The following is a 27,162-nucleotide window of genomic DNA, read 5'->3' as shown; positions in this document are numbered from 1 at the left end:
TAACGTGCACTGTAATACGTCTGCAGCTACTCTAACTCCTCGACTCCCCCACGCATCAAGAGAAACGCAGTGTCACGTCCTGCAAGAATGAGTTAAACAGCAGCTGAGACTGTGGCTGTTTAATCACATGTATCTGGCGAGTTAGTGATTGCTGAAGCGCTGCTGCTGACATCATGGCAAACTTTTTCTTTTTCTCAGAAAATGAGGCTTCATTGGCCAAAACCTTTCCCTTTTTTCCTCCCAGAGATTTTGGAGTATTGTCAAGCTAATGTGACATTAACTGTGAAAGCATCTATCCCGCAAGGGGTTGTTGTTATATATTGTATGTTTTTTACATTAAAAAACAAATACTTGAATAATTAAAGTTATATTACTGCTTTTACCTGTCGCCTTTTTCAAGTTCAATCAGTTATGCAGTTTTATTTTTATTTTTGGATTTGTAATCCAACAGTAGGTTGTTTTCCGGTGATCCTCCCAGGGATTATTGATTGTTATTTAAAACAAAAGCTATGTTACCATTGTGTCAAATTTGGGGGTTGAAATGTGGTACATAAATAAGTGAGAAAGTCAGAACACTACTCCCTAATGTAACTTCCACCACTAGAATAGCTCTCAGTAGAGGGCAAACCTCTACCAATGGGTTTAACTGGGTTAAATATAGCTACACTAAATTTAACAGACTCATAGACATCAGTACCTTTATTACGCCTGATTTGTATCATCAGGATCCATGAATTGTTCCCTTTGGTGATAAGCCGTCTCTTGGTCTGGATCTACTCCAAATCCTCATGGGTTCTTTCTTGGACCGTGTCCCATCCTTCCACTGAGTTTCATGGAAATCCTTCAAGTAGTTTTTGTGTCATTCACAAACAAACATTACCTCATTGGCAGAGATGATAATATCTACCTAAAAGCTGCTAACATTTACATAAGCTACCATTCATAGCAAACTGTATATATGCTTATATAAAAAAAGTCCACACCTTTTTTAAATAATAGCAATATTTTATTCGTCGCTCCTCGTCAGAAACTTGACATCAGCTGATTACAGAGGGAACAGGGGTAATATGCTGAAATGGATCACATACTGTACATAGAAAACAATAAGTTACGTCATAAAATAAAGAATTAAGTACAAGTTAATATTAACCACCTCAATACTTAAAAATGATTCCGAGCTACAGGACTTGTTTGAACAGACAAATGGCTCGTCACCCTCTCAGTAGATGCCTTTTGGTTTTTCATCCTCAGATGCGTTGTTGTACAGTACATTTCAAAACTACAATGATTTTTGGGAACAGTAAAAGAATGTTTCGTAGTGCTGCAGGACAGAGTGAAAGGATTTTTGTCTTTGCTAGCCTGGCGTCTCAAAACGCATAAACCAGAGCGGATTACATGAGCACAGGTTCTGTTTTTTGTTTCCCATGCGTCTTGTGATGAGAGCACACGAGTTAAACATGTCTCCGGGGGGGGCATAAGCGTCAGCTTGTCAGGGGGGAGGGGGTGGCGGGGGGCCCAAAAAGTGCATTGTAGCGTGTGTCATTAAGATACTTTCATGTGAGCTGTGTCATTGCTGGAGTAATACATTTGTGAAATGGAAAATCAGCAGGTTCTGGTCTTTGTGTGGTCTCACTCTCTGACTACTTCCTTAGGCACAGAAAAATGAACAAGGCACCTCTAGCATTTTGAAGCAATAACACTGTCGAGAGCAGCAAATTATACACAGTAACATCCAGGTCTCGCATCTTTTTGATCTTTTTCTTATTTTAAAGCTGCACACTCAAGCAAATGGTTCCTTTCTCGTCAATTTAAAACAGGTCTTGACGAGGAAATACAATTCATGTTCTTTTTAGACATTCATTATGTTAATATGAAAAATGTGCTTGTCCCCGTAAATGACTCAACTCTTACATTCTGACACGGACCTCAGACAAACGTCACAAATGAGCGAGTCTGAGAGTTAAAGCAAATTTTGTTTTTTTTACCATGGCAACAAAAAGGTGTGAGAGAATTAAAAATATAAATCGTTCTAATTTCAATAAATACCGAGAGCTTCTGCGGAAAAACAGAGGTAATGAGATGTCAAATAAAAATGAGGAAAATATTTTTTTTTTTTTATAAATATAACATTCAAAGCTACATCTTTATCATCTTCTTTCACCACCTGAGTTCATCTTTAGGTTCCTGGGCTGTATCCTGATCCCGCTCCGTGCGCTGGGCGGTGGAATGTTGTCAAGGTTAAAGGTCAGGGGGCAGTGAGCAGGGAGGTGTGCGCTAAGGGGGCGAGGGCGGCGGCGGCAGAGCTTAGCCTCGGGGGAGGTGAAGGGGAGTGAGGGAGGAGGAGCTTTTTTATGGGTAGGGGGTGTTGGGGAGGAGGTTGCAGGAAGTGGTGGTGTGTGCTCCTCAGTCTGTCTGCCCTGAACTGTCTCACCTGCTTTAGGCGTAAAGAGAGCATCAGCTGAGGCTCAGCTGCGCAAAGCCGATCAGCTTCACCTCGTCCGGGATCTCCGTGTCATCACAGCCAGACTCCTGAGCGGGGGGGGAAGACACCGAGAGGGTCAACGGGGCAAGATTTTTTATCTCCATCAACAAAACTAATCCTGCAAAAATCTCTAGAACAGCTAGAGTGTAACAGCACGGGATGAAAATACTGCAAGTTAGTGTGCTCATTACTCCCATAACTCTGAAAACAACCTGGTTCAGGGTTTGAATCTATCTACAAACTACGGTGGCCCTGAAGTGCGAATCATACGGACAACAAAGCACAACAACAAAACAAAAACAAGAAACGCTACAGAAAATGTGGAAAAACACAGCGATGATCCTTGTCAATAGCAGCTACCATGTTTGTTTTTTTCATGATGCTTTTTTTCCTACTTGCTATTGAGTTTTTCCCCATTGTGATTGTGATTGTTGCGATTTGCACTTCAGGGCCAACATTAGAAACACACGAATACAGGAGAAAAGAAAGATATGTCAATTCACATTCACTTTTCTCACTCGGAACTTTGTGTGTCAAGTTTAGTTAAACTGCTTCACAAAGAGGTTGATATGATGATCCCATAAAGAGACCATCTCCCCATATCAATAACTCCGGTATTGATTGGTTGATATCAATTGCTAATCTCATTCAGCCGTGTCCCCCCCGCTTCAAAATCTAGTTATATTACTGCATCTAAACTGATCAGTCATCTAACATGAGACGACAGAGCATTGATATTTCTTCTAAACAGGATACGCAGCAGACATAGGGCAACATTAGGCTTCATTTGTAGGTGTGTTTCTGATATCTTACATTTTAACTCTCTTTTAACCTCAGTTTTTGGTCTCCACCGACTCAAAACATATGAGCTGTGAGGAAAGCTCCATGAGCTAAAGCCAACCGCAGAGTCGGTTATTGACTTATTTTTACTTCTTGCAAATGTCAATTGTTTTGCTCTGGCGGGTTTAAACGATGGCACGGTTACAATTTTTTAAAAAGACGGTAAGAGGGCGAGATTAATGTAGGTAGGTCCCTTCTTGAAAATCTATTTTTAATAAGGTCAGACCTTGTGCCAGTGCTGCTGCAGACAGTTCATAAGATCAGAACCTCCCCAGAATATTGGAGGACGAAATAAAAAGAAAAAATTTAAACTTGATTTATGTTTAGAAGGAATAAGAGATGTAAAGTTAATGATCAAAAGTTCTTCAATCTACTCTTGGTCTGGGCTTGTTTTCAGGATTTAGTTTACCCCCTTGTGAACAAACATTGGTCAGTAAAGAAATGGCTTTTTTTAAAGTTTGGTATAGATGAACTTGACTGACCTGCACAGAGTCATTAACCCCATGCCACACCTTTGAGATGGATTGAAACGCAGCCCAGCATCGGTGGCCGACCTCACCGGCGCTCTTGTGGCTGAATGGGAGCCAATCCCTGCGGCCAGGTTTTAAAATCGGGTGGAGAGCTTTCCCAGAGGAGTGGAGGCTATTTCCCCAGCATATTAATGTCCGTGGATTTGGAATGAGAGCTCAACAATCGAATGTGATACTCAGGTGTCCATATAAAATGTTTGAATCCCCAAGTTTCACAGCTCCTGGTGATTAAGCACAATATATATATATATATATATATATATATATATATATATATATATATATATTATATATATTATATATCTATACACACATATATTTTACTGACAGGTCAATCTCCCAGCAACTCATCTCACCTCCGTTCTTACGCTGACTAAGGTTGATAAGAGGTTCTTTTCCAGCTGTTCTAAAGGAAATGCGTGACCTAATCTGCCATCCTCCATTGATTCACACCTGATAGGAGACAGACCCTCCATCTCTCTGGGGATCAGAGTCCTGCAGCTGTCTGATCAACATGCTGCTAGTGCTATAAAAGCAGGTCAGTCACAGAGGGGCCACCCACACTATGAACAGTGCATAAAATTGTTCCCCTACCGAGGGTCATTATTCCCACTAGCTGGGTTTTGTGACACTGCAGCAGTAACGCTTCGTTTGGGAGAGAAGTGAGGATTGTACGCAGTCTGCAGTGCAGAGCAGGGGTAACGTATGGAAATGTAAGTATGCGCATACATCTACATGGTGTATCTACATCTGCACTGCTTTCTACATGCAACACTTAGCAGCTGCTGGGGAGGCAAACCCGGCAGAAAGGTCGCTCTGTGCGGCACAGTGACCCCAAGCACAGCTGTTGTTTACCCACAACTAGGCAAAGGTCAGTAAAACATCGTTGATATGTTTTTGTCATATCCAGCAGAACTGACATTATTGCTTTGCTTCAATCCCCCCACACAAATGTCACTGTTTCTCTAATAGCCACAGAAAAGCGACGTCTTAAAGTGGTTCATACGTGAAGTGCAATTACTCTTTGTCTGGCTTCTCCTCTGCTGTGATTACAGATGAAGTATTAGAGTGAGTCTGGACCACATGCAGACTCCGAATAACCATTACTGCATGGAGGACATGTGACCCCCCCATGTGACCTGCAGACTGCACATATAAAAAAGAATCAATTGCGAGTGATGGCTGCAGAGAGACAGAGAGACAGACAGACAGACAGACAGACAGACAGACAGACAGACAGAGAGTCAGTGTGACAGACAGACAGACAGACAGACAGACAGACAGACAGACAGACAGACAGAGAGTCAGTGAGACAGACAGACAGACAGACAGACAGAGAAATAGAGACAGACAGTGACAGACAGACAGAGAGACAGAGAGACAGACAGACAGTGAGACAGACAGACAGACAGACAGACAGAGAGATGGAGAGACAGGGAGACAGAGAGACAGACAGACAGTGAGACAGACAGACAGACAGACAGACAGAGAGATGGAGAGACAGAGAGACAGACAGACAGTGAGACAGACAGACAGACAGACAGACAGAGAGATGGAGATACAGGGAGACAGAGAGACAGCGAGATAGACAGAAAGACAGAGAGTCAGTGAGACAGACAGACAGAGAGAGAGACAGAGAGTCAGTGAGACAGACAGAAAGACAGAGAGACAGACAGACAGAGAGACAGACAGAGAAATAGAGATAGACAGAGAGAGAGACAGAGAGGCAGAAAGAGACAGGGAGACAGACAGAGAGACAGACAGAGAAATAGAGACAGACAAACAGCGACAGACAGAGAGAGAGACAGAGAGGCAGAAAGAAAGACAGAGAGACAGACAGACAGACAGACAGACAGACAGAGACACAGAGAGACAGGGAGACAGGCAGACAGACAGACGGTGCTGCTGTTGGATGAAAACTGTGTTTGACCTTCAGGATTTTGTTCGTGCTGGAGATGAAGAGACGCTGACAGAATGATGACACTGAACATTACACAAAACACGACTAAACAGCCCTAAAATATATTCTCCGTCTCACTGACTGAAAGAGCTTCAGCGACAGATGACGGGTTGGTGCCGAAGCTATTTGGTCTGTTTGTGTCCTTCCAAATAACTCCACCTCTCCCGTTCCTCTCATCAACAACAAGCTGTTTACGGCGAGATGCTGTCGAGCACGACAAACCCGGGAGGCTGTCGTCGACCATCAGTCATCCGGAGACTCACCAGCTTAAAGGTCGATACTTTGTATGTAGTCGGGTCATCGACAATCTTCTGAAGGTTGACAGCAACTGTTATGGTTATAATGGCAGAAACAAATACATTTCAGGACATGTCAATGCTAAAGAATGCAATATTTTGTGTCAACCGTTTTTATGGTAATCTACATTTTTTAGACAATATATAACGGTTGTTGTATAATTTTATAATAAAATGGTCATGGTAAATGGTCTGGATTTATATAGCACGTTTCTAGTCTTGATGATCTTCCCAATACAGTTTTGTCATAAACATATTCACACATTGCATCTACAGTATGTGCAGCACTTTCTCTATCACACATCACTCACACACTGGAATCGAACCACCTATGTTCTGGTTAGTGGTCAACCTGCTCTACCTCATGAGCCACAGCCGCCAATTTGGGTGCCGCATATTTGCGAAAAACAAGTAATTTATATAAGTTAAGATAATGTCAGGTTCTAAGAGCTCACCAGATAACATCCCTAAGCTCTCTATGTGATATTTTATGGTAACACAATTTATTAGAATAAACAGGTGTAACATTACCAACAACCACATCGTGCCCGTTGACCAGACCAGCCGAGAACAGTTCCTGGGAAACACCGTCAGCTGTGTCTGGGGAGTGAATAACGTAACACATATTGGATGTGCAACACTTCACTCTCCAGGTAATTGTGTTAGAAATTACATTAGATACTTTCATGAGCATTTTCCACTACAAACACTGGCCTCGTCCATTACACACATAACAATTCACGGAGCCTGAAAATGTTATTACGAAGGGAGCAGCACATACAAATCAATAAGAAGCTGAGCTCTTACCTCGGCCAGGAGTGAATTCAAAGCGGATGTCGTTCAGCTCCTTCTTGGAGTTCCTGAGAGGAAAGACAGGGGGGTGTGATTGCACGAGTGGTATCCACAATGTCAGATAAATAGATGCTGCATCTCCCTTTGAAAAAAGGAGCAGATGTACGACAGATTGGAAGGAAATCCGGAAGGAAGCAGGAGACCAGCGTTGGGTGCATCAATGACTTGTGTGAAATAGGGGAACAGATGATGAGGTGAGCAAACAGCACAGATGGGATGTTAAACCCTGTCGGACCACAGCTGTGAGTTTGTCAAAGTTGGAAGAAAATGTGTGAAATAATTTTTCTTCTCACTAGTTCCATGTATTTCTCTGATTTAAGCCCTTCTTCTTTGGCTTCCAGTGAATTTTAGAATTGATTTCAAGATTTTTATTGTTGACTTTTAAGGCTTGTAATGGATTTGCACTTAAGTGAGTTTAGAATATTTTGACACCATATGTGTCGTACTCAGCATGCCACAGTCCCGACTGAGGACCAAGGGCGACCAGGCCTTTCTGGGATCTTCTCCTTATTATCTTCTCCATTTTGCCTTCAGTTCTTTATTTCTAACCTGTAAAGCACCTTAACTGTATATAAAGGTGCCATATAGATACATTTTATTAAGAATGTTATCATAAACCTGCATTTTCTTGTTTCTTTCCCACTTGGGGGCAGCAGAAACAAGCCAGACCTCAAAATTATTGATAGTTGTCAAACATGAAAACAAACAGCAGCTCATTTACTTCAAATTGTCATTCATTTGGAGCATTTCCTGTTCACCCCATCAATATTAGTCAACAATCAAAAAGCAATGCACATTATATTGGATTTGGATAAATGTTTTTGAATGATGCTGGTAACTGACTGAGATATGAATCTATTTCAATTCTGTGTTTAATTATGATGAAATGTTTTCAATTGAACGAACACAAACACAATGTGCCTCTATTTCGGAAGCGGTATGTATCCTGCCTCCTACACTGCAGCAAAATGTGAATAATAAGCATGTATACATCCAGTGCATTTGATTGCACTCATAAAATGTGCCCTCCAGCCTCTTGGCGGAATCAACTTGCATTAATTTGCATTACCTGCATTATAAATCTGTCTTTATGTTGAGTGAGACGGAGGAGTAGCCGGACATGTCGGTGCTATTCTCTAAAGAACTATGGCAGGAGCAGATGAATTTGGTTTGTAATGTGGTTATATAAATAACACGGCGAGCGTACAACTCTCATTTCAGATGAGATTAGATCCATAAGTCAACACACACACACACACACACAAACACACAAACACACAAACACACACGACCAAAGACAAACAGCATCCACCATTAGTTTGTTATAAACGAAACAGTCTGAGTGAGGATTTAATATCACTTAGTCAGACTTCACCGTGACGTCTGATGTAATCAGAGATTCAGTAAATATTCAGGCAGAGCATACGGATGAGGAGAAACCTCTCTATTTTCCAGCAGTGGAAACAGAGAGGACCCATTGTCAAAGCTTTGGTACCTGTATGTCAGAGGATCATCACCCCGCCAAAATAAAAGGTTCCTTAAATCTGCCTCCTCCATAGATACGACAGCAGTTGGTGTTTAGAAAAGGCTCTGACAGATTCCATCAGGACCATGTGGGACGAGGTGTATATAAATTAGACTGACCACTGTCATGACGTGGGAGATTTAACCATTTAACAGCATTAAAAGTAGCATTTCGCTGACTTATGTTTATTTAGACACATTATATTTGTATGTGAGAGGAATAATCCCAGTTATTTTGACAGATCTCTTTTCCACCATTACAGACAGGTCTGATTTTTAATAAAGATTTCATACATTTCAAGTGACAGCAATCCCCAGAGGAATCTATTAAAAATGGTTTCTGCTCTTCACTGTTGTCTATCACAGAAGTGACTGACAGTGGAGCAGCCAACTGGTATCATTGGTTAAAAAAAACATTAAAGAAAAAAAAATGTCAACACTTGATGAGGCCTAAGCCAACAGACACATGTTCTTCTGTGTTGAGATCACAAAGGTTTATACTATATTTTATGTCACGCTGACATGCAAGCCCTTTTTAAACATACTAAAAAACACAATCAATGCAAGTCAGGGAGTATTCACTATAATGATCGAAAAAATATCCGGTGCTTATCTGATAACTAGAGATCTGTCAAAAGTTTTGACGTATTTGGCTTAAAAAAAACTGACATCAGGCAATAAAGCCAACACTGCAGTCTTCAAAGCATCTCTTTATAAACTGATATCAGAGGCAAACTATATATTCATGTTTCCCAAACACGTAAATAAGGAGGATATTTGAAGGAGTGACCCTGACATGTGTCTGCTTCTGCTTCCCCTTAATGAACAAGAACTTTGAGAAGATGCAAGGAAATGTCACCTCTGGACTCCGGTCAGGGGAAATCAATTTTGCCTCTGTGCTAACCGAAGGACATTGCACCAGCAGCCGAGGATATTATGCAAGTCATTACTTCACCTTTAAACTGCTGACAATGCTATTCTCAGGAGAGCTCAGTGCCTTTGTGAGAAATGACGAAGGAGAAAAAAAACAGAGTCAGTTCCAGGCAAAATGTCGACAAAAATTCAACCGTGCAGTTGCTTTTTCTCCTCATCACTGCGACTATTAACATAGCCTGATGCTAATCAGCTTCGACTCCTGTATTGTTGACAGGGGAGGCCAATTAGCTGCTTATTTTGTTCTCTCAATCCCAATTACATTCATGGATTTAAAAACTTTTACAAATAGTCAGATTGATTGTTGTGTGTTTTGCTAACTTTTCTACAGGCTGGTATAATATTGCAGCCGACAACTGATCATTCAAGATTTTTTTTTTTTCTTAATAGTGAGAATCAAAGACTTTTTTTAAAGATGCACAACCTGTCCTCTACTTCCTCCTGTTATCCAGAAATTAAGCCAAAATATCCCAGATAAAAATATCACCCTCTTTTGTATTTGGAGCCAGGGTCTGCACAGTAGCGGTCGGGGGATGGAGCAGCGGGTGCGAGGTCCCACTCAACCAATCATGAGTCACTCTCAGCTGTCAATCAAGACGTTTCCCCCCCCCCCCCCCCGTTTTTATAGCATCAAATTAAATAAAAACTTATCGGCAACATTAACACTTGAACGAGCATCAGTGTGATAAGAACTACCTTAAAATACATCACCTGTCCCATCGACTAACATGGAGGATGATTGATGAATTGAATTTATGATTGATATTGTAGCCAGCCGCCAGATGGCAATCGAGAAAATTTTGGCTTTACTTCTGTGGAGCATGGTGAGAACTAACAAGCCACCGAACAATTATTTGCTTTAGACAATCTCCAAATATCTGGTGATGGCCACTGATCAGACAGACGTCACAGCGGAGAAGATGAACAAACTTGGCTCCCACTCGCTTTGAGTGGGTTCAAACAAGACAGTAGGCTTTTCACTATAATATGAGTTGAAAGAAAATCGCAGTTGTCGCAGAGTATTTTTATTTTATAATTAACGAAAATAATCACAAATTTACCAAACATCTACTTTACATAAGTCCCTCATTTAATCACCCGACTCAGATACACTGCCTCTTACGAAGGTCTCAGAAGTCCATAAATATCCCTTCTTCTGTTGCCCAAAATGTGAATGCAGCCTCTCATCTAATGACACCTTCTGTGCTGATTCACTTTGAATTGAAGCAGCCAAATCCTCTTCAGCACTAAACAGTCAAAAAGATTTCCATTTAAAGACACACTTCCTCAGCCAGGAACAAATCGCACTGCACCCTCTTCTTTGCCCTCATCCCAGAGTTCAGACTCAAAATAAAGCAGAAAGCTGATAGAATTAATGAATCAAAGTCAGAGGAGACACCTGCTGCAGAGACTCAGTGTTAGTCAGGCTTTCAAAGGGTTTCTTCTATCACGCTGCGACATCAAACACAATGTAGGGTTCTGCCGAGTCTATCTTCTAGTTTGGGGAATATAAAGCATAATACAAAAATCCCATCATCGATCCAGAGCACGTCAAAGAAGAGGGTGGAGTGAAAGGGCTCGGTATTTCACCAGGGCATCGATGAGTATTTAAACCCTTCAATAAGCTTTTGGACTTCATCTAAGAAAGCCTCCATCACATGTCCGTACGTCTAACACACTGAGTATTCTGGCTGGCAAAGCAGAGAGGTGGGGACCTGACAGACTAATGCTGCTCACATTACACACAATGAATACATTTCTCCGCGCTACACGACTCTTTTTTTGCAAGGTTTTTCTGAAGTAACCATTGCAACTCCCCCCCCCACAAATCTAATAAAATCTTCAGCAACAATCCTACACATGCTGTAACTGCACCACTAATAAATAGATTGAATCTGTTTTCCTTAGGCTATAAAGTATCCACAGATTGAGCCAACATCTCCTGTGTAAGTGGTAAAAGCACAGAACAGAACAATAAGTGCTATCTATTTATTTTCATCCAGGGGTTAGAAATAACCCTTCAGCAGCCAATGAACAGTTAGCTGTCTCCCATTGTGTGCTCGAAGTGGACGCCCGGGGACGGCCCTTCATATGTCTGTTCAGCCGAGAGTGGGCTCGACAACCAGCTCATCAGGGAGCTGCAGGAAGGCAGACTTTCAACTGTCCAAATATGTACCACTGTCTGTCCGCTGCTGCTGCTGCTGCTGCTGCTGCTGCACCTCTTAAAAAACGGCCTCTCTTTCTCTTTCTCACACAATGACTGATCTGAGCCTGTGCTCTGAATACTCGCATTCCCTCAGGATGATTAGTGTATATATATAATGTGAGAGAGAAAGTATCTATGAGGCCATTCTGGATCTACAAATCGACAAGGCTCGATAAACGTTAATGAAATGTCTCTGGAATAAAAAAAGGAGTCTCAGTGAAGTGAAACGAGTCACTTAGCATTATCTAAATATGTTTGATCTTGTTAAAGTTCAGAAACACAGTCGTTGTGCCTCAGGACATTATCTATGATCCATGAGTTCCAATAAAATTATCATGATTAGACAGGAAATCCCAAAATCTAAGCTATTTCCAAACTGTGTCTGAGGGGAGGCTATCACGCTCAGACTTTGAAAACCCCTGAGGAAGTTGTTTGCTTTATACTTTCTAAACCTGTGAGTATGCTTGGGTCTGCGTGACGTAGATTTTGTCATGAGAGCATGTAAATGAGGGAGATGTCTCAATACACTTGCGTTGTTACTAGAGATTCTCCAATATAATTTTTCACTTTCCGATACCAATTCCAATACTTGGATTGTGTGTACCGGCCGATACCAAGTACTGATCCAATGAAAGTGGATTTAAAAGAAAAAAAAGGACTTATATAATGCATTTTAACAGCTTTATGCTACTAACCCTGTATAGAAGTGAGGATTGCTCTCATTGTTGCATGGCCTATTGCTGGTGTTGTAACTGACTGACGCCATCTTCCAAAGCTGAAGTCTTGCATGCGGCTCACGACTCATGGAACTTAAAATATTAATATAATATTAAATAATTGTTCTTTGCCGCTCTGAAAACAGCAACGTACTAGCGGCAGGACAGCACAAGAAGAAGTGTTTTCCAGGGAAAAAACGGCAGGTGGATTTGAGTTCATTTTCAGCAGTGTCAGTCAGAGGCATTTCCGATGCTGGAATCCATATCAGAACATCTCTAGTGGCCACTACTTGACAAGGGCACCTACTGCCCATGTGTCCTCTAAGTGAACAGGAAAGAAGTCCATGAAGACCAACTGTCTGAGCCGTCTGTTCACGAAATTGAATATAATTGAGGCCTTAGGGCCACGTTATACTTCTGAATTCAACAGTGCGATTTGTAGCTGCATACACAACTCTGTATCCTGAAGTGCATCCCCCTCAAAATGTAATTACATCTTTGTAGCAAGGCAGATTGGTCCACTTGACAGCGCGTCAAATCCACAGTCGCTGGATAAGTACACAAAACTCACACTCGTTTTGCCTCAATAAGTGTTCTCCAAGAATAAATACTAAAAACAGCCAAGGTCACTTGCTTAGGCTTCAACATCTTTCTTAAGCAGTTGGAGTACAAATCGGGCTTTATACAGCGGAGCGGTGTGTATTTATTCCGAGCAGGCACACTAAAACCAAAACAAAACTGTGACATCCATGCAAGAGGGAGAAAAGCCGATTGCAGAGCACGGCCAGAGAACCAGTGAAGTGTAACGCTCCTCCCTGCGAAATGACCGGGGAGACAAAGTGAAATGAAGGGATCTGTGGCGATGCCAGATCCCCTCTGCAGCGAGCACAGATCATGACGTCTCTTTAGGAGCCTGCATGTAAAGGACGAAGAGAAGTGATGATGAAAAGCGAGACGCAATCTGTAAAAAAATCTGCTGCGGAAATTAAGCTTCTGCTGCATAGAAACAGAGCGATATCGAAAGTGGTTTTGACCCCGAGCTGCCTGGAGAGATTCCAGTCGATATTTTCGGAAGATTGCTCTTGTGTGTCAGCATGTGATGGAGGAAACTGTCTGTAATCATCAGTCTCACCTTAGCCGCAGTACCATGTTTACAGCACCTTCTGGTTTCTCTCCATACGGCTCGACCTGCATGAGAAAACAGCTGATGATGAGTTTAAATTGGACACAAATAGATTGAGACATTGCAGAAGAAGGCCTCCTGCACAGAATGTAGTGAACTCCCACTCAGTCCAATGTGCTTTGTTTTTTCTGACAGTGCATTGCAGCAGCAGGAAAATGTGTGAGGGTAAGGAAAGGGAACAATGCATTAGGGTGTGTTGCGAAATGATCTCACCAGCATTATCAAGGCCATTTTAAAAATAGTTTTTTTTTCCTCCGGAGCCAAAAGATGGATTTGAGCTGGATGCAATGACTGCTGAGTGTAGCTGTCATTCATGACCGGAGCACAAGACTACACCTCAAACTACTCAGGCTCATTTTCAAACAGACAATAGCCTCGGAAAATGGGTTTGAATGGCAGCGAGTCTACGGGTGAGATAGACACAGGCTGTGAGCCGGCACTGTCAGGCAGACAGCCATTTACTCTGAGTGATCACTGATGAGAGCATCTCGCCACAAGACCCACGCGCACATGTGCACGCACTCGTGTCTCCATGACTTCATGTTACTGTGACTTACAATCATTTTCTGCAGACTTACTCTAGCCTGAACCATAGCAAGCACTCGCACAGCCCTAGCTTTTTCAGTCTAAACCTACCCTCACGTTAAAACATGAACACTAAACATGAATTTAATGTTTTACATGATGGGAACTTGCCTTTTTTTCTCCAGGGTCTCTGCAGGTTTCAACAAGTTACATTTAAGCCTCTTTAAGAACATAATAAGTTAAATCTAAGACCTTTGTCATGTAATACGGATATGAAAGAATATCAGAGGCAAAATTGAAGATTAAGGTAAAGTAGCCTGGAAGAGAATAACCTTCTAAACACCATGTTACCTCACAAAATACAGTTCCAGCGTGAATGTTGTAACGTTACATAATTAAGATCTACCTAAATGTATTCTTTTAACATATTTATGGCTTTTTAAGGCCCAAAATTCAGAGGATTCAATTTTTTTAGACTTCTTAAGACACTGCAGAAACCCTGAACACAAGTCCTCATAACGTACACACACACACACAAACACACCTATTGAACAATCATTGTGGCTTCAAGGTCATTGATTCATGACAAATTAGTGTTGTGGCCAAGTCCCTCACCTGGGGATGGTGAATAGATAACCCCTCAATGGGAACATTGTTGGTATCCTCCTCTTTCTAGGAGGAATCAAATGAGAGACATAATTGCACAAAGGCTTTAACATCCCTGTCTAAATAATTAATCTTACAAATACAATGCAGGAAAGTTAGTTCACAACAATCAATGACTTTTCTGGCTTCATTTTAGAATGGGCACATGGCTGTTGAGATTAATGTGTGGTAAAATAAACACTCCTAATTGAGTTCATGACTCTTAAAACATGCTAGTTGATTGCAATTCTTAAAATTCGACCTGTGCTGATTTATGGAATTGCACAACGGTAGAAATATTAAAGCCTGTTTGTCTATGACAGCGTGTCTCTTAACCAAAACACAAAGTAGAACTATATTGTTTTAACGACATGTTGAATCAGTGCACGGGAGGAACTTACATCATTGGCCTCATCTCTGACCCTTCGTGACTGGAGGGAAACACATATACATTTTTACAAATTTACATTTTCATATTCATAGGACCACAATAAGAATTACTACTTTCTTTCCTTTTCTTTTAAAAAAAACAGCACTTTTCAATTTTCATGTGTCAGCTTGTCCAAACACATTTTTTTACTTTCATGAAGAAACAGCACATTGCTAAAAGGCGGCCTAGGATCGATGAAAGGAAAACTAAAAACACGTCCTTGTAAAAATAAGATCAGCAGTAGATGATTTGTTTTTTTGTTTAACAAAAATCTGAGAACACCTCTGCTCCCACACAACAAACCAACACACACCTACGTACACCTCCAAGGGGACATTGTGCAGGACGCCTTAACCATAACTGCAGTATTTCAGATTTCACAATCCCATCTTCCCCAGTTATCTTCCTTCTGTGACTTTAAGAAATGTCTTTCTACAACCGTTTATCAAATAATAAGTTAATATCGTTTAAACTTAACTCAGCCCCACAGACAGCGGCATGGAGACAGGTACTGTGCTACGTTACTGATGTTTCCGAGCCAGTGGCAGGGCGTGGCTAACTGGCTCATACCTCAGTCCGATGAAGAATCAATGCTTCAGGCAGACTAGAATTACATATTCAATTAAACAGCCCGTCTGCCTTTGCACTCTCCTCTCGCTACTACGAGATGGAGAGGGTGTGGGTGGCAGGTTAACAAGCGAGATGCATCCAAAATGTCCACCCCCACTGACTATCAGACCATAAACTTATATCTTAAATCGTCTTTTGGTATTTATTGCATGATACATTAAAGCTGGGGGAATCTTTATCAAAGAGTGCGTGGATCACATCTTTCTACTTCCTCCTGCCTCCAGTCCCTGCTGCTACCTTCCAGCTCACTACAGCCACCTCAGGACAGCCTCTCTCAGAGAGACAGTCCACCATCTGCCATCCAAAACGTTCACTGATCAGGGAGGTAAGGAATGTACTGGGTCAAACACAGTGGGGGGGTTGGGGGTTAGACAAGACATGCATCAAGGTCACACTCAAGGTTTCAGCTTATAACAAGACAAGTGAAAAGGTGTTTAAACGCACTGCTGCACTTGTATGTATTTGAATATAAATTGTAAAGACCTGATATAAAAGAACACATGCAGCTAGAGCACGTGTTGGTGGGGTCTCACCTACCCTGCCCTGATTCACTGCAGCCTTGCCCTCCTCGCTGCCCTCATCCAGCTCATCGTCGCTCCACTCCCAGTCTCCGTCCTCCGTCTTGTGCAGGTGACCGCTGGAGCCTGGGACCCTCCTCACCTGGAGCGTGGTGGGCACAGAGCCGGCACAACCAATATTAATGACCCCGTTCGTAGATTTGTGTTATGACATGTGGATAAACATTGTGCTCTACCCATGAATCCAGTTAAAATTGGAAAAGATGTTAAAGTATTTGCTTTTCATGTTAAAAGAAAGATTTCGGATGTCGTTTTTATCCGGTAAAAACATTTCTTATACCGATATATTGGGCCGTGATTCCTACGATGTTGTTATCACACCTAATAAAAAAAGAATTGTAATTGACATTTGATATTTTATAGTTTAAACATAAACTTTACTATGAAGAACTATAAATAAAAAAACATTAATACAACCAGATATATAGAACTTGAATTACATAAACATAAATATTTATATATTTTGGGATATATCTGTGAAAGGCTCATACCGGTCAACTAATCGGCCTAGGTCTAATATTTTTCACATTACAACGACTTACTTATGAGTAAGCAATTGTTTAAATGGAGACAAATCATGTTAGTTCATGTTTGTCGACATTTCAATCTACCAAATCAACTTAAGAAAACATTTATACAAAATATTAATGGAGCTGAAGATCTACCAACATATGAAAAGACTGACTGATAAAACTCTGAAAATGTCTGTATCCTGTTATCTTAACTTTATCTGATAAACATATTGGTTGACAAAAATGCTCAGTGATCCAACATAAACCTTACGGCTGCCTAACAGTCAGTTTAGTAGGGAGCGGCTGGGTACAGCACAATGAGCACAACACAGCACAAGGGAAAACTCAGGTTCAACACGAGGAGCAACAACAACTGCAGCTACCAGCACAATAAAGCAGATCATTAAGGCAGAGTCAATGATAAAGCATATATCAACTGTTGCAGCTCTACAGCCTGGAAGAGCGAGCACGACAAGCAGCACTAGTCTGAGAGGGTTAAGAAATGAGAGCACCACAGCGTTAGAGGAGGGGCAGCAGCACACAACTGTAAGCTGCTACCTCCAGGGTCAAATAAACTCGTCAGCGCTACAAGGTCAAATTGAAAGCAGCACTATACCCTTCTGCTGGTGTCAGGATTATTATCCAAACCTGACACAGCACCAAGGCTCCCCCGTCTGTGTTCAGGGTCCTCGAGCAAAACAGACACAGATCAATTCACTCCGCAGCCACACATGATACGCCACTCACATCAAATACAAAGACGCCCACTGCAGTTGTACAGAAATAAGAGTGAATGTGAAACATCGACATAAGAATTTGAGAGCAGAAGCCACATCAGTGTGTTCACGGAAGAATTTGTTGCACATTCTGGTAAAAAGGCCTCAGGCCCCGGGAAACATCTGTGCAGTAATATATCATCATATGAGCAGTCGGTGGACCACTGACTCAATATAATTCCTTTTTTATTTTCCCACTTTTCATTATGTTACAAATACACGAGACCAGCCCAGAACCTTGGATATAAACCAATAAAATGTTATCCTGAAATGTAAACCTTTAAATCAGAGGCTCAACTGTGGGTGTCAGGGTGCCCTCTGCTGGTTACTCAACTCACATCTACCTGTTGTTTAAACTGAATGACTTTGCATATCATCTTTTTTTTTTTACAGATATATTTCCAACATAACTAAATCACTGACACTTAATTGTCTGTAAGAAAGTATTTTTCTCTTTTCCAGACTTACTTCTTCTTTTAAAGGGAACTGTTCCCGGTTTTCTCCCACTTTTAATTAAAGGAAGTATTTATTTAAAATGAGTAGATTGGTGACAGGATCTGCCATCTCCTATTCATTCACTGGAGGATTACCAAGGAGAATCAGGGCAATTTTAAAGCTGGTGAGGCTTTTTTTTTCTAGCCGTTTGGGTTTAAGTTTCACCTCTTGAACCCACACAGTGCTCGTTTCTTGGGAGCAGCGTTGCATGTGTTTACTGTGACCACAGAACACCACGCAGAAAAAACAGTACAGAAACAAGAACGCCAGGGGACAAGAGGTGCAGAAAGGGCAGAGGGGGGAAAAAAACACACTGCAGCTCACAGAGGGCGAGAGACGTGAGGCGGTTGTGGACATAAAGACGAGCTGAAGTTGAGGGCTGGGGGACACCTGAGTGAAATTCTCAGAAGAGAGGTTTCTTATGAAGCCTCCTGACATAACAATGTTTCTGCAGTATTGCTTTGGAGACGAGTCTGTGGGTCAAATCAGCAAAAAAGTACCAGGGAAACTGGCTCTGAGGCTCAAGCATTTCATCCACTGAAAGTATCAAGTGGTCAGATTTGATCTGGCTCTGTATACTTTACATGTACGGCCTATTTCTTTTACAATCTTTACAGGACTCTACAGATTAAAATCACTCATCTGTAAAAAGTAGGTTTGACCTCTGATTTTAACCTTGGTTTTTCTTTTGACCTCTTGCTGTGTTTCATATGTTGTATCCACAGGTGTTTGCATCTCCTGATCCAATTTGAGTCATTCTTGTATTTACATATGATATATTGTAAGGTGTCCTTGGGTGTCTAACCAGGTCAAATAAATATTACAACAAACTAATTACTTATTACTTACTTATATAAATTATTATTACCACTTTTAATTATCATTAGCCAACCTATACATTTTCTTCTGCATTTTGTTTACCTGTTATTATATCGGAATTTGCAAAAACTACTTAATGGATTACATGGTACAGAAATGAACCAATCAATTTTGATCCAGAGTATCAATAGTTTTTCCATTATCACTAATTTCTCCGCGAATATTTATGAGTGTGTGCAATTTGGTGCAGATCCAAACAAAAATCAGGACTTGTGAATTCAAATGTGTTTTCATGAGGGGACTGTTGCGGAGAGACATTCAAATGATCATTTGGAAAAGACCTTGCTGTGCGAATCATAAACCCTGTCACTCATTTTTGGATCCAATGTTCCAGAATTTGTGTCGGTGATGACGGTAAACTCATTCCAATCCGGGGAAGTGGAGGCTGCCTCGCACAGTATTGACAAAACTTCATCCCACTGTTTAGAAATAGGCCCCGTCTCAATTCAGACGCATGGCTGCTAAAGGCACCTACAGTTACCACATTAACCATCAACAAACCTCCACAGGACCATGACGCTCCCTCCACCGTTGGCCGCCCTCTGTATTGACACCCTGCCCTGTTTGCGCGTAACGCTAACGTCACACACGCTAACAGCCCTGCTCTCCACCATGCCCTCCATTTACACCCGACCGTGCCAGTGAATTTCCACCCTCGCGCCCGGCCGACGTGCCTCCCGGCGATGGACCCTCTGCCCCCATTTCGGTCCCGGCCACCCAGGCGGAGCGATAACGTGCAGCCAATATCGGCTGTGCCTGAAAAACTGCACTTCCTCCCAACTAACATGTGGGACACGGCGCTAGTGATGTGCTCCCTTCTGTGACCTGACGTTAGCAAGTCATTTAATCCTGTCGCGTCCACAGGGCTGCACAGGGAGCCACTGACACATCTATGGCACTTCATTCTGTCGTGGTTACACATTTGAAATAATATACACAGCGGGCTCGGCATGACGTGTGTGAGGTGCTGAAGAGAGTCCGAGTGCGCAGCTTGTGTTGACTGTAAATGCATCACTCTGGCGTAAAGAGATACTTCAGTCAATCCCGGCCCTCAATTTTTTTTTTTTTTTGTTCATGTTTAGTCAATAATTGAGGTATTTAACAGGGAACGTTAGTGTAAACAAACCTTCTTCGCTCGCTGAGAAATCTTTGGCGCACAACACAAAAGCTTTTCAATCAGGTATTCTTTGTTCTGCAAGAGAGAAAACGCAAACAAACTATGAATGACAATTATTATCATCATTAATAAGTAGAAGACTGACGAATTAATCAAAAACCTGATGATGAGTCGTAAGAATCTCAATTATTGTGTTTCTAAGTGGTGGTGATTAGACAAAAACTTTGTGACGGATCTTTTAAAAATGTTCAAAGTTAGACCAGTGACTAAACCAGAGTCAGTTTCAAAGACTAGATCTTTCTGAATCACATTCATAAAATGAACATTCTACAAACTATTCAACCACATGATACTAATAATTACTGTATCTTTCATCGCAAGCAGTCAGAACCTCTGAGCCAGAACATGTACGTTTAAATGCCTACTTAGAGCAAGTTTATAAGTTATACAAGTTATGTACTGTTATAATTAACTGAGACAGATTTATAATTCATAATTGTTCTGCTATCATTTTTATAAGATGCCTATTGTGTTAAATATGTGGACTTTTTCTATAGTATCACAGTACATATAACCATAATAAACTTAAATGAAGAAAGTGCAAGTCATAACTAAGCATTGATATGGAGAGTCAAATGTTTGAGTTAAAACAAATACCTTGGCCTTCTGGAAGAATTTGCACTTCAAAAGCTCTGCAGCTGTCGGCCTGCAGATAAAGGAGAGCACAAGCGTTGGAAGATACATCACAACGCAGCACTGGCTGAATTCTAATCAGGGACTTTTATTGATCAGCTTTCCTCACAGAAATATCTGGTAGATATATACGGTGTGTGGCGCTAACCTTTTGGCAGGATCCTTCTGAAGGCACATAGTTATTAGCTTCCTAAACGATTTGCCGTATCTTTTTAGCGTTTCCTTGTCCTCGATCCCCGTCTCTAGAGTGGGTGGGTCGTTCTGTAGGGTAAGCATTAAAACCTGAAACGACAGGAGAAATGTTCACACTGCAGCAAATGGCTGTGTGCAGATGAGGAAAAGAAACTCCGAGCAGGAAGCTGTAGATATGGTGTGGACAGTAAAAGCAGCTGGTTATTATCTATTGGTTAGTTGTCTGTTTTCAAAGTATGGCGCCTTTCATTTTAATGGTGAAACTTGAAAAGATACTTTTGAAAAAAAATTAGAACCCAACTTTAAGCCCAGGTTGAGTAGGCCAAGATGTTAATGGATACTGATTTCCTCTTTGCTGGTGAAGGCAGCAAGTAAAGCTGTAATTAGGGAAGCAATCGGATAAACCAACCCAACTAGATGCCCTCAGAGCGCACAACTCCACCAGGGACCAATAGCCTTTAATTCAATCAAGCTGGACCAAATTGTGCACTCTTCTAGAAATCAGTCTCCTAAACATGGCTAATTCTTTTAATCAAGACCCATCAATTATTCCCTGATAAATGTGTTTCTGAAAACGCCCTATCTCACAATGTTAAAGTGAATAAATAAATAAATCCTAGATCTGCAGCAACATTTTATTATTTCTTCCCTGACCTGCATAGTTCCACCAAGTTCTGTCTGGTAGTTTTCTGCTTGATCTCGCTTACAAACAAACAAATGAACGCACAGGGCTGAGAGCAGAACCTCCACAACACATGCACAGCACTCACCTTCATGGGGGGGTAGCGGTGATAGGGTGCGGAGCCCGTCGCTAACTCTATGGCTGTAATTCCAAAACTCCATATATCTGCTTTGAAATCATAACCTCGTACCTAGAAACAGAAATACATTAGTATCAGGAAAATACTAATCATAAGATAATTGAATATACATTGTCACCAACAAGTGCCGTTATTTGGATAGAGATAGACCGACCTGCTCCATCACCTCCGGGGCCATCCAGCATGGTGTGCCGACAAAAGTCTTTCGTACTTTGTTTCTGGTCATATCGCCCCCTGTGGCTAGGAACGCGCTTACTCCAAAATCTTAAAGACAACAATAAGTAATACGTGATGTAAATCTATTCTCCAAAATATAAGGGAGACTTTTCTGATAAAAATGCAGGGTGGAGGTAAATATTATCGTACAACAGGAATAATATGATATAAGAAATTCACTTAAATGTTAGTTATTGAAGAGGACTTTGCCATTAACCGCTCCTGTTGTGAGCATCTCTGCTTCTATAATTGCTACTGGTCATTGTTTACCAATAGTCAAAACAGCACATCCAAATAAGCACAAGTAGCAAATAGTTAGAGTAAATGCTAAATCCAAAATATTTTAAGTATTTTAGTCGAGCTGAGGAAGAATATAATTATTAATTTTAACCTTTTATTTCCACGGGTAACATTTAGACTGTAGCAGTTCTACTGAAAATGTTAAGTCCCAGTAAGCAATGACATTAAATCATATAGTTAGAATCAGCCAAGTAATAACAACTGTTCATCAGCTTCCAACTCACAACTCTGAGGATATGAGAAAAATCTGGCAAGGACAATATTTTCTATTTGTTGGTGAAAAGAGTGACAGGAAGTGTCAATAAACTGGTGGTTAAATGTTAATAAAAACATCATCAATGATTGTTAAACCCAAATCAATTCTAGTAAGCATAATACAATCAATTCCGATCATTGATTAAAGGATAAAAGGGGGATTTGTTTTTGTCTGGTTTGACTGATTATGAAACCCTTTTTACCCAAATAGGAAAAAGCATTTTATATGAAACTTTAAAATACAATCGGGCAAACCTGTGTGATATGCATGCTTATTTTTGGTCCTGTAAATGTATTATTTACTTTAAGACAATAATTAATCCCTAACAAAAACTAAATAAAAGACAAGAAACAGACAGTTTGAGTGTAGAGACTGAAAAAGCAGATATAGAATTAACCATGTCGCATGTCAGACCTTCTTAGTGTATGATTCCAAAAACAGGCATTACAAATTTTCTTTAATGAATACAATCTATTAATTGAAAACATTAAATTCAGTTTGTGTTGAGGATTTTAGTTTTAACGAAAGACTTGAGTGTAAAAACCTGCAATCTGAACAGATCCATCTTCTCCCAGTAGTATGTTCCCAGCTTTCACATCCCTGAGGTCAACAAAACACAAACAGAGTGAAACCATCACAGTCATGTGGCGCAGCATTGATTTTTATGTTCGCGTGAACAAAGTCCCACGGGCCCCAGCACCAGGACCTCTGGCCAGAGGGGTCGTTTCCCAACGACCTTGAAATACAGGAAGTGGACAGAACTGAGCTGCAGTCAGATCAGTGCAATAACATGTAGCTTTTCAACTTCCCTTTGCATTTGTTTACATCTTTTATCCAGAGCATCTGACAATGGACTGAATATATTCTCTAATAGCTCTAACTCAATCAGAAACCAAAGCAAATGTCTCGTGTGTTTACCTGTGAATCTGTCCATTTCTGTGCAGGTAGTCCAGACCCTCCAACACTTCGTTTAATATAGTAGCGATAATAGGCTCATCCAGAGCTCGATTTCTGTCCTCTTCTTTGCTTGTGTGCTTGATTATATCCAGCATAGAGCCTAAAACAGACACAGCAGAAAAATACACAACACCAATAAGCCACACAGTGAGACTGAGTCATTACATGAACAATATCTACGAACAAGCACAATTTATTTCACTGCCTTAATACTTAGCTTCAGAAGTACTTTATACGGGCTAAGATTTAATGTGTTTAGGGTACACGGTAAAAAACAGTGGCCTAAAGGCTCCTAAAATTGAAAAAGTTGATAACTGCTTCATTATATTATCTATGTAATCTATATTATCTATTTAATTTTCCATTTGAGAAACTGCAATAGGGTCGTCCATCAACCAGCAGGTCTGATTTTCGAGGTGTCCTTATGCAAGATACTGACCTTTATGGCTGACAATGAATGTGATGAACTCTGTGTATAGAAGCGCTGTATGACTGTATATGTGAACGGGTGAATGTGACTTGTACTGTACAGAGCTTTGAGTCGATCATTTCAACTGGAAAAGCATGAAATACAGTCTCTTTGTCTGAGTGGTTCCCAGTTATCAGCAGGTCAAAGCACAAACTAGGAAAAAGGAGGCGTTTACAGTGCATCAACACATTCACTGAACATTCATGTATTATTAAGCCAGAGGTAGGATTTGGTTCCACGCGGCTCGGAGGGTGAAGCTTACCTCCGCTCATAAGCTTCATCACTAACCAGAGTTCATCCTTCACCACGAAGGAGGTGTAGTAGGTGACGATATTTGGGTGGTAGCACTGACTCATGGCTTGAATTTCTTTCTGTTGTGAGAGAGAAACGACAGGAATTTGATATTGCCAGGGATGTCGTATGTCTATATATATATAGTTATACACCTCGATATGAACAAAGGGAACAATAACAGTATGGATTAGAGGCAGAGTAGAAATAAGGCGCGAGACAAAAGGTACAAAAACACTGTGCACCCACCGCTGAGAAAAATAGCCCGTATTTATCGTACTCACCAACAGCTCGTCCATGCTGGTCTGGCATTTTTCCAGGTTGATTCTCTTTATGGCCACGCGCTCCTGTCTAGGGGTGCAGAGGGCCGCCTGCACCACAGCTGTGGCCCCGCTGCCTGGAATCACAACAGAGCCATGACAGCGTTCGACAGGAGCAGAGAGGGACACGGCAAAAAGACAAACTGCACACGCAAGCTGGAAGACGACTCTCAAACTCAACGTCTGCCTGCGGCCATTTTTTCCCCCCACATTTTTGTGTTAACGTGATGGCATTCACCTTTCACGTGAGTTGGCTTGAACATGAGGCCAATGCTACGACATCAGCTGACCTAAAGTACAGACCCCCCCCCCCCATCCCCCCACCCCCCTACATGATGGCTTGTTTCAATACAAATCAGGCCAAACAGGACAAGTGGAGTTCTTGGAAGCTGTAACATACAACATACAGCGTACAGTACATGTACTCGCTTGCCAACTGCTGGTGGTAGATAAGACAAAGTAGAGGACACATGAGATCTGGCTGCTCCCCAGCTGATTGTGAGAACACAGAGGGGGGTCTCCATAAGTCAACACAGTCAGCGGCACACAGCTGTGCAGCTATTTCTTATCGGCGATGATACCACATATCATCTGCACAGCTAAGGCGTTCACCCAAACATGCTCAGGAAACTTCCTTTTGGCAACTTGCAGTACATTTGAGATTTCCATTGTGGTTGTATTGGCAAATTTATATTCCTGCATTAATATGAATTTAGTATTTTGTAAATATGTTGGGACTTATGGAAGGAAGTAAAACTTTCTAACTGGGGAAGGAAGCGTTGTCATATGTCCTGGCAAAAGTAGAGTTCTTCCATAAATTACTGCGATCTGCATAGTAACCGTACCAGGAACTACCAAGACAAATGGTTCATGATAATAACACACTGTATATTACACGGACAGTGGATATGTTATCAGTTTTTCTTTACTCTAGCTTTACAAAAACAATACAATAAAGCAAGTGAGCATTGCCCTTTATTAGACGATGGCTACTGTGCTTTAACAACTTGTCAATTTAATGATTTGGTCATCGCGGAAAAGTTATCACCAAGTAAGCTGTTGATGAGCCTTTGAGTTTTGGCATGTTCAAGACCTCAACTTGAGTTCTGAGGTATCCTGAGGGATCATCGTTTATTTATCATATATAAATAAGATTGGTTGCGATTTATGAGAATATGGACCACATTGCTTATGAATAATATAAATAATGATTACTAAGTATGAGTCCTAGTGGAAAGTGGGTATTTTACTGACTTTTTAGACAAACTTTGTAAACAACGGTGCATCAGTGCCACAATTATCATGAATAATAATAATTCTGTATGGACAGATAAGACATCATAGCAAATGCATGGTACAACTGTAACCGCATGCACGCGCCACAGATAACGCAACTAACACAACTAGCACACTCTTTACACGACCACATCATCCGTGATTTATTCAATGAAGTGGACACGTGCCACTCACGAGTAAGTGTGTACGATCAGAGCAAACACACTGAGGGAATGTGACATTGTCAACAACGAGCTGTAACATGCATGTCATCACACAGATACCCACGCTCATACGCACAACATGTACCCACGCCCCCCCCCCCCCCCCCCCCCCCCCCACACACACACACACACACACACACACACATACATCTGCTGTGGACCGGTAGTGTCAGTTAACATCCGCATTGCAAAGCACCGCTGGAGGCTGCAGAGAGAACGCCGGTAGGCCGCGGTCGCGAGTCCCGGCGGATGAGCCGGCGCGGCGCGTGTCTCCTCCCGGTACTAACCTATGACTTCCTGCAGCTCGTACGACTCCCGGCTTATTGGCCAGCTGGTTGTCAGCGCTGCCGCCGGCTGCTGAGGCGGGAGGACGGCGGCCGGAGCTTCGCCTTGATCCGCCATGATGATGATGATGATGATGGCGGTGGTGGTGATGATGATGTTGGTGGTGATGATGATGCTCCGGTTCGCAGCCTCACTCACAGACAGAGAGATACAGGCACAGACAGAGAGAGAGAGAGAGAGATAGAGAGAGTGACCTCCCTCCTCGGTGTCAGCTGGCAGCGCAACTACCGCTCCCCATGAGCTCAACCCGGAAAGTAACGGCCCACATGCACGAGCACGCACACGTGCACACGCTCTCTCTTTCTATGAGTTCATGCACACTCTGGTGGTGTCACCCACGCGGAATGGTTCGACCCATTCGTGACTGAAATGATCTGTTATTGTTGAAATTATTATGAATCCTTGTGAAAAGACAGTCAGACTGTATTTTATTCAGATGTTAAATGAATCAATGTGTTTAATCAGCTGATCAATAATCTGTTAACTACTCATTTAAACCTCATTAAGTTTCCTGGCTGCTGCTCAGTGTGAGAAGTGTCACGGAAATGTGACGATTCAATTAGTCACATGCAGCCGAGAGACTGCAGCCGATGCGTCTGACGCTGGCCAGGAGATGGAGCCATCGAGTATTTTAAATGTCTTTATGACCTTTATGAAAGAAGATTTTATTTATTTTTTATTTTAAGTTAAGTTG

General features: G+C 41.6%; 1 protein-coding gene across 1 annotated transcript; it reads right to left on the bottom strand.

Moving 5' to 3' along the window:
- Nucleotides 1–984: 984 nt before the first annotated feature.
- Nucleotides 985–26,723, bottom strand: stk39 (serine threonine kinase 39). Its single transcript, XM_053440447.1, has 18 exons — nucleotides 26,411–26,723; nucleotides 24,589–24,701; nucleotides 24,276–24,384; nucleotides 23,506–23,644; nucleotides 23,132–23,187; nucleotides 21,970–22,079; nucleotides 21,765–21,866; nucleotides 20,951–21,084; nucleotides 20,767–20,815; nucleotides 20,119–20,184; nucleotides 16,290–16,412; nucleotides 15,094–15,123; nucleotides 14,663–14,719; nucleotides 13,472–13,527; nucleotides 6,916–6,968; nucleotides 6,640–6,708; nucleotides 6,076–6,140; nucleotides 985–2,529 (listed from the first exon to the last, which is right to left on the bottom strand). The coding sequence occupies exons 1-18, from the start codon at nucleotides 26,523–26,525 to the stop codon at nucleotides 2,455–2,457; spliced, it is 1,521 nt and encodes a 506-aa protein (XP_053296422.1). The 5' UTR covers nucleotides 26,526–26,723; the 3' UTR covers nucleotides 985–2,454.
- Nucleotides 26,724–27,162: the final 439 nt, after the last annotated feature.

The sequence above is a fragment of the Pleuronectes platessa genome, chromosome 14, assembly GCF_947347685.1.
Source record: "Pleuronectes platessa chromosome 14, fPlePla1.1, whole genome shotgun sequence".
Classification (NCBI taxonomy): domain Eukaryota; kingdom Metazoa; phylum Chordata; class Actinopteri; order Pleuronectiformes; family Pleuronectidae; genus Pleuronectes; species Pleuronectes platessa.
The sequence above is the reverse complement of the archived record's forward strand: the minus strand, read 5'-3'. Positions and strand labels throughout refer to the sequence as shown.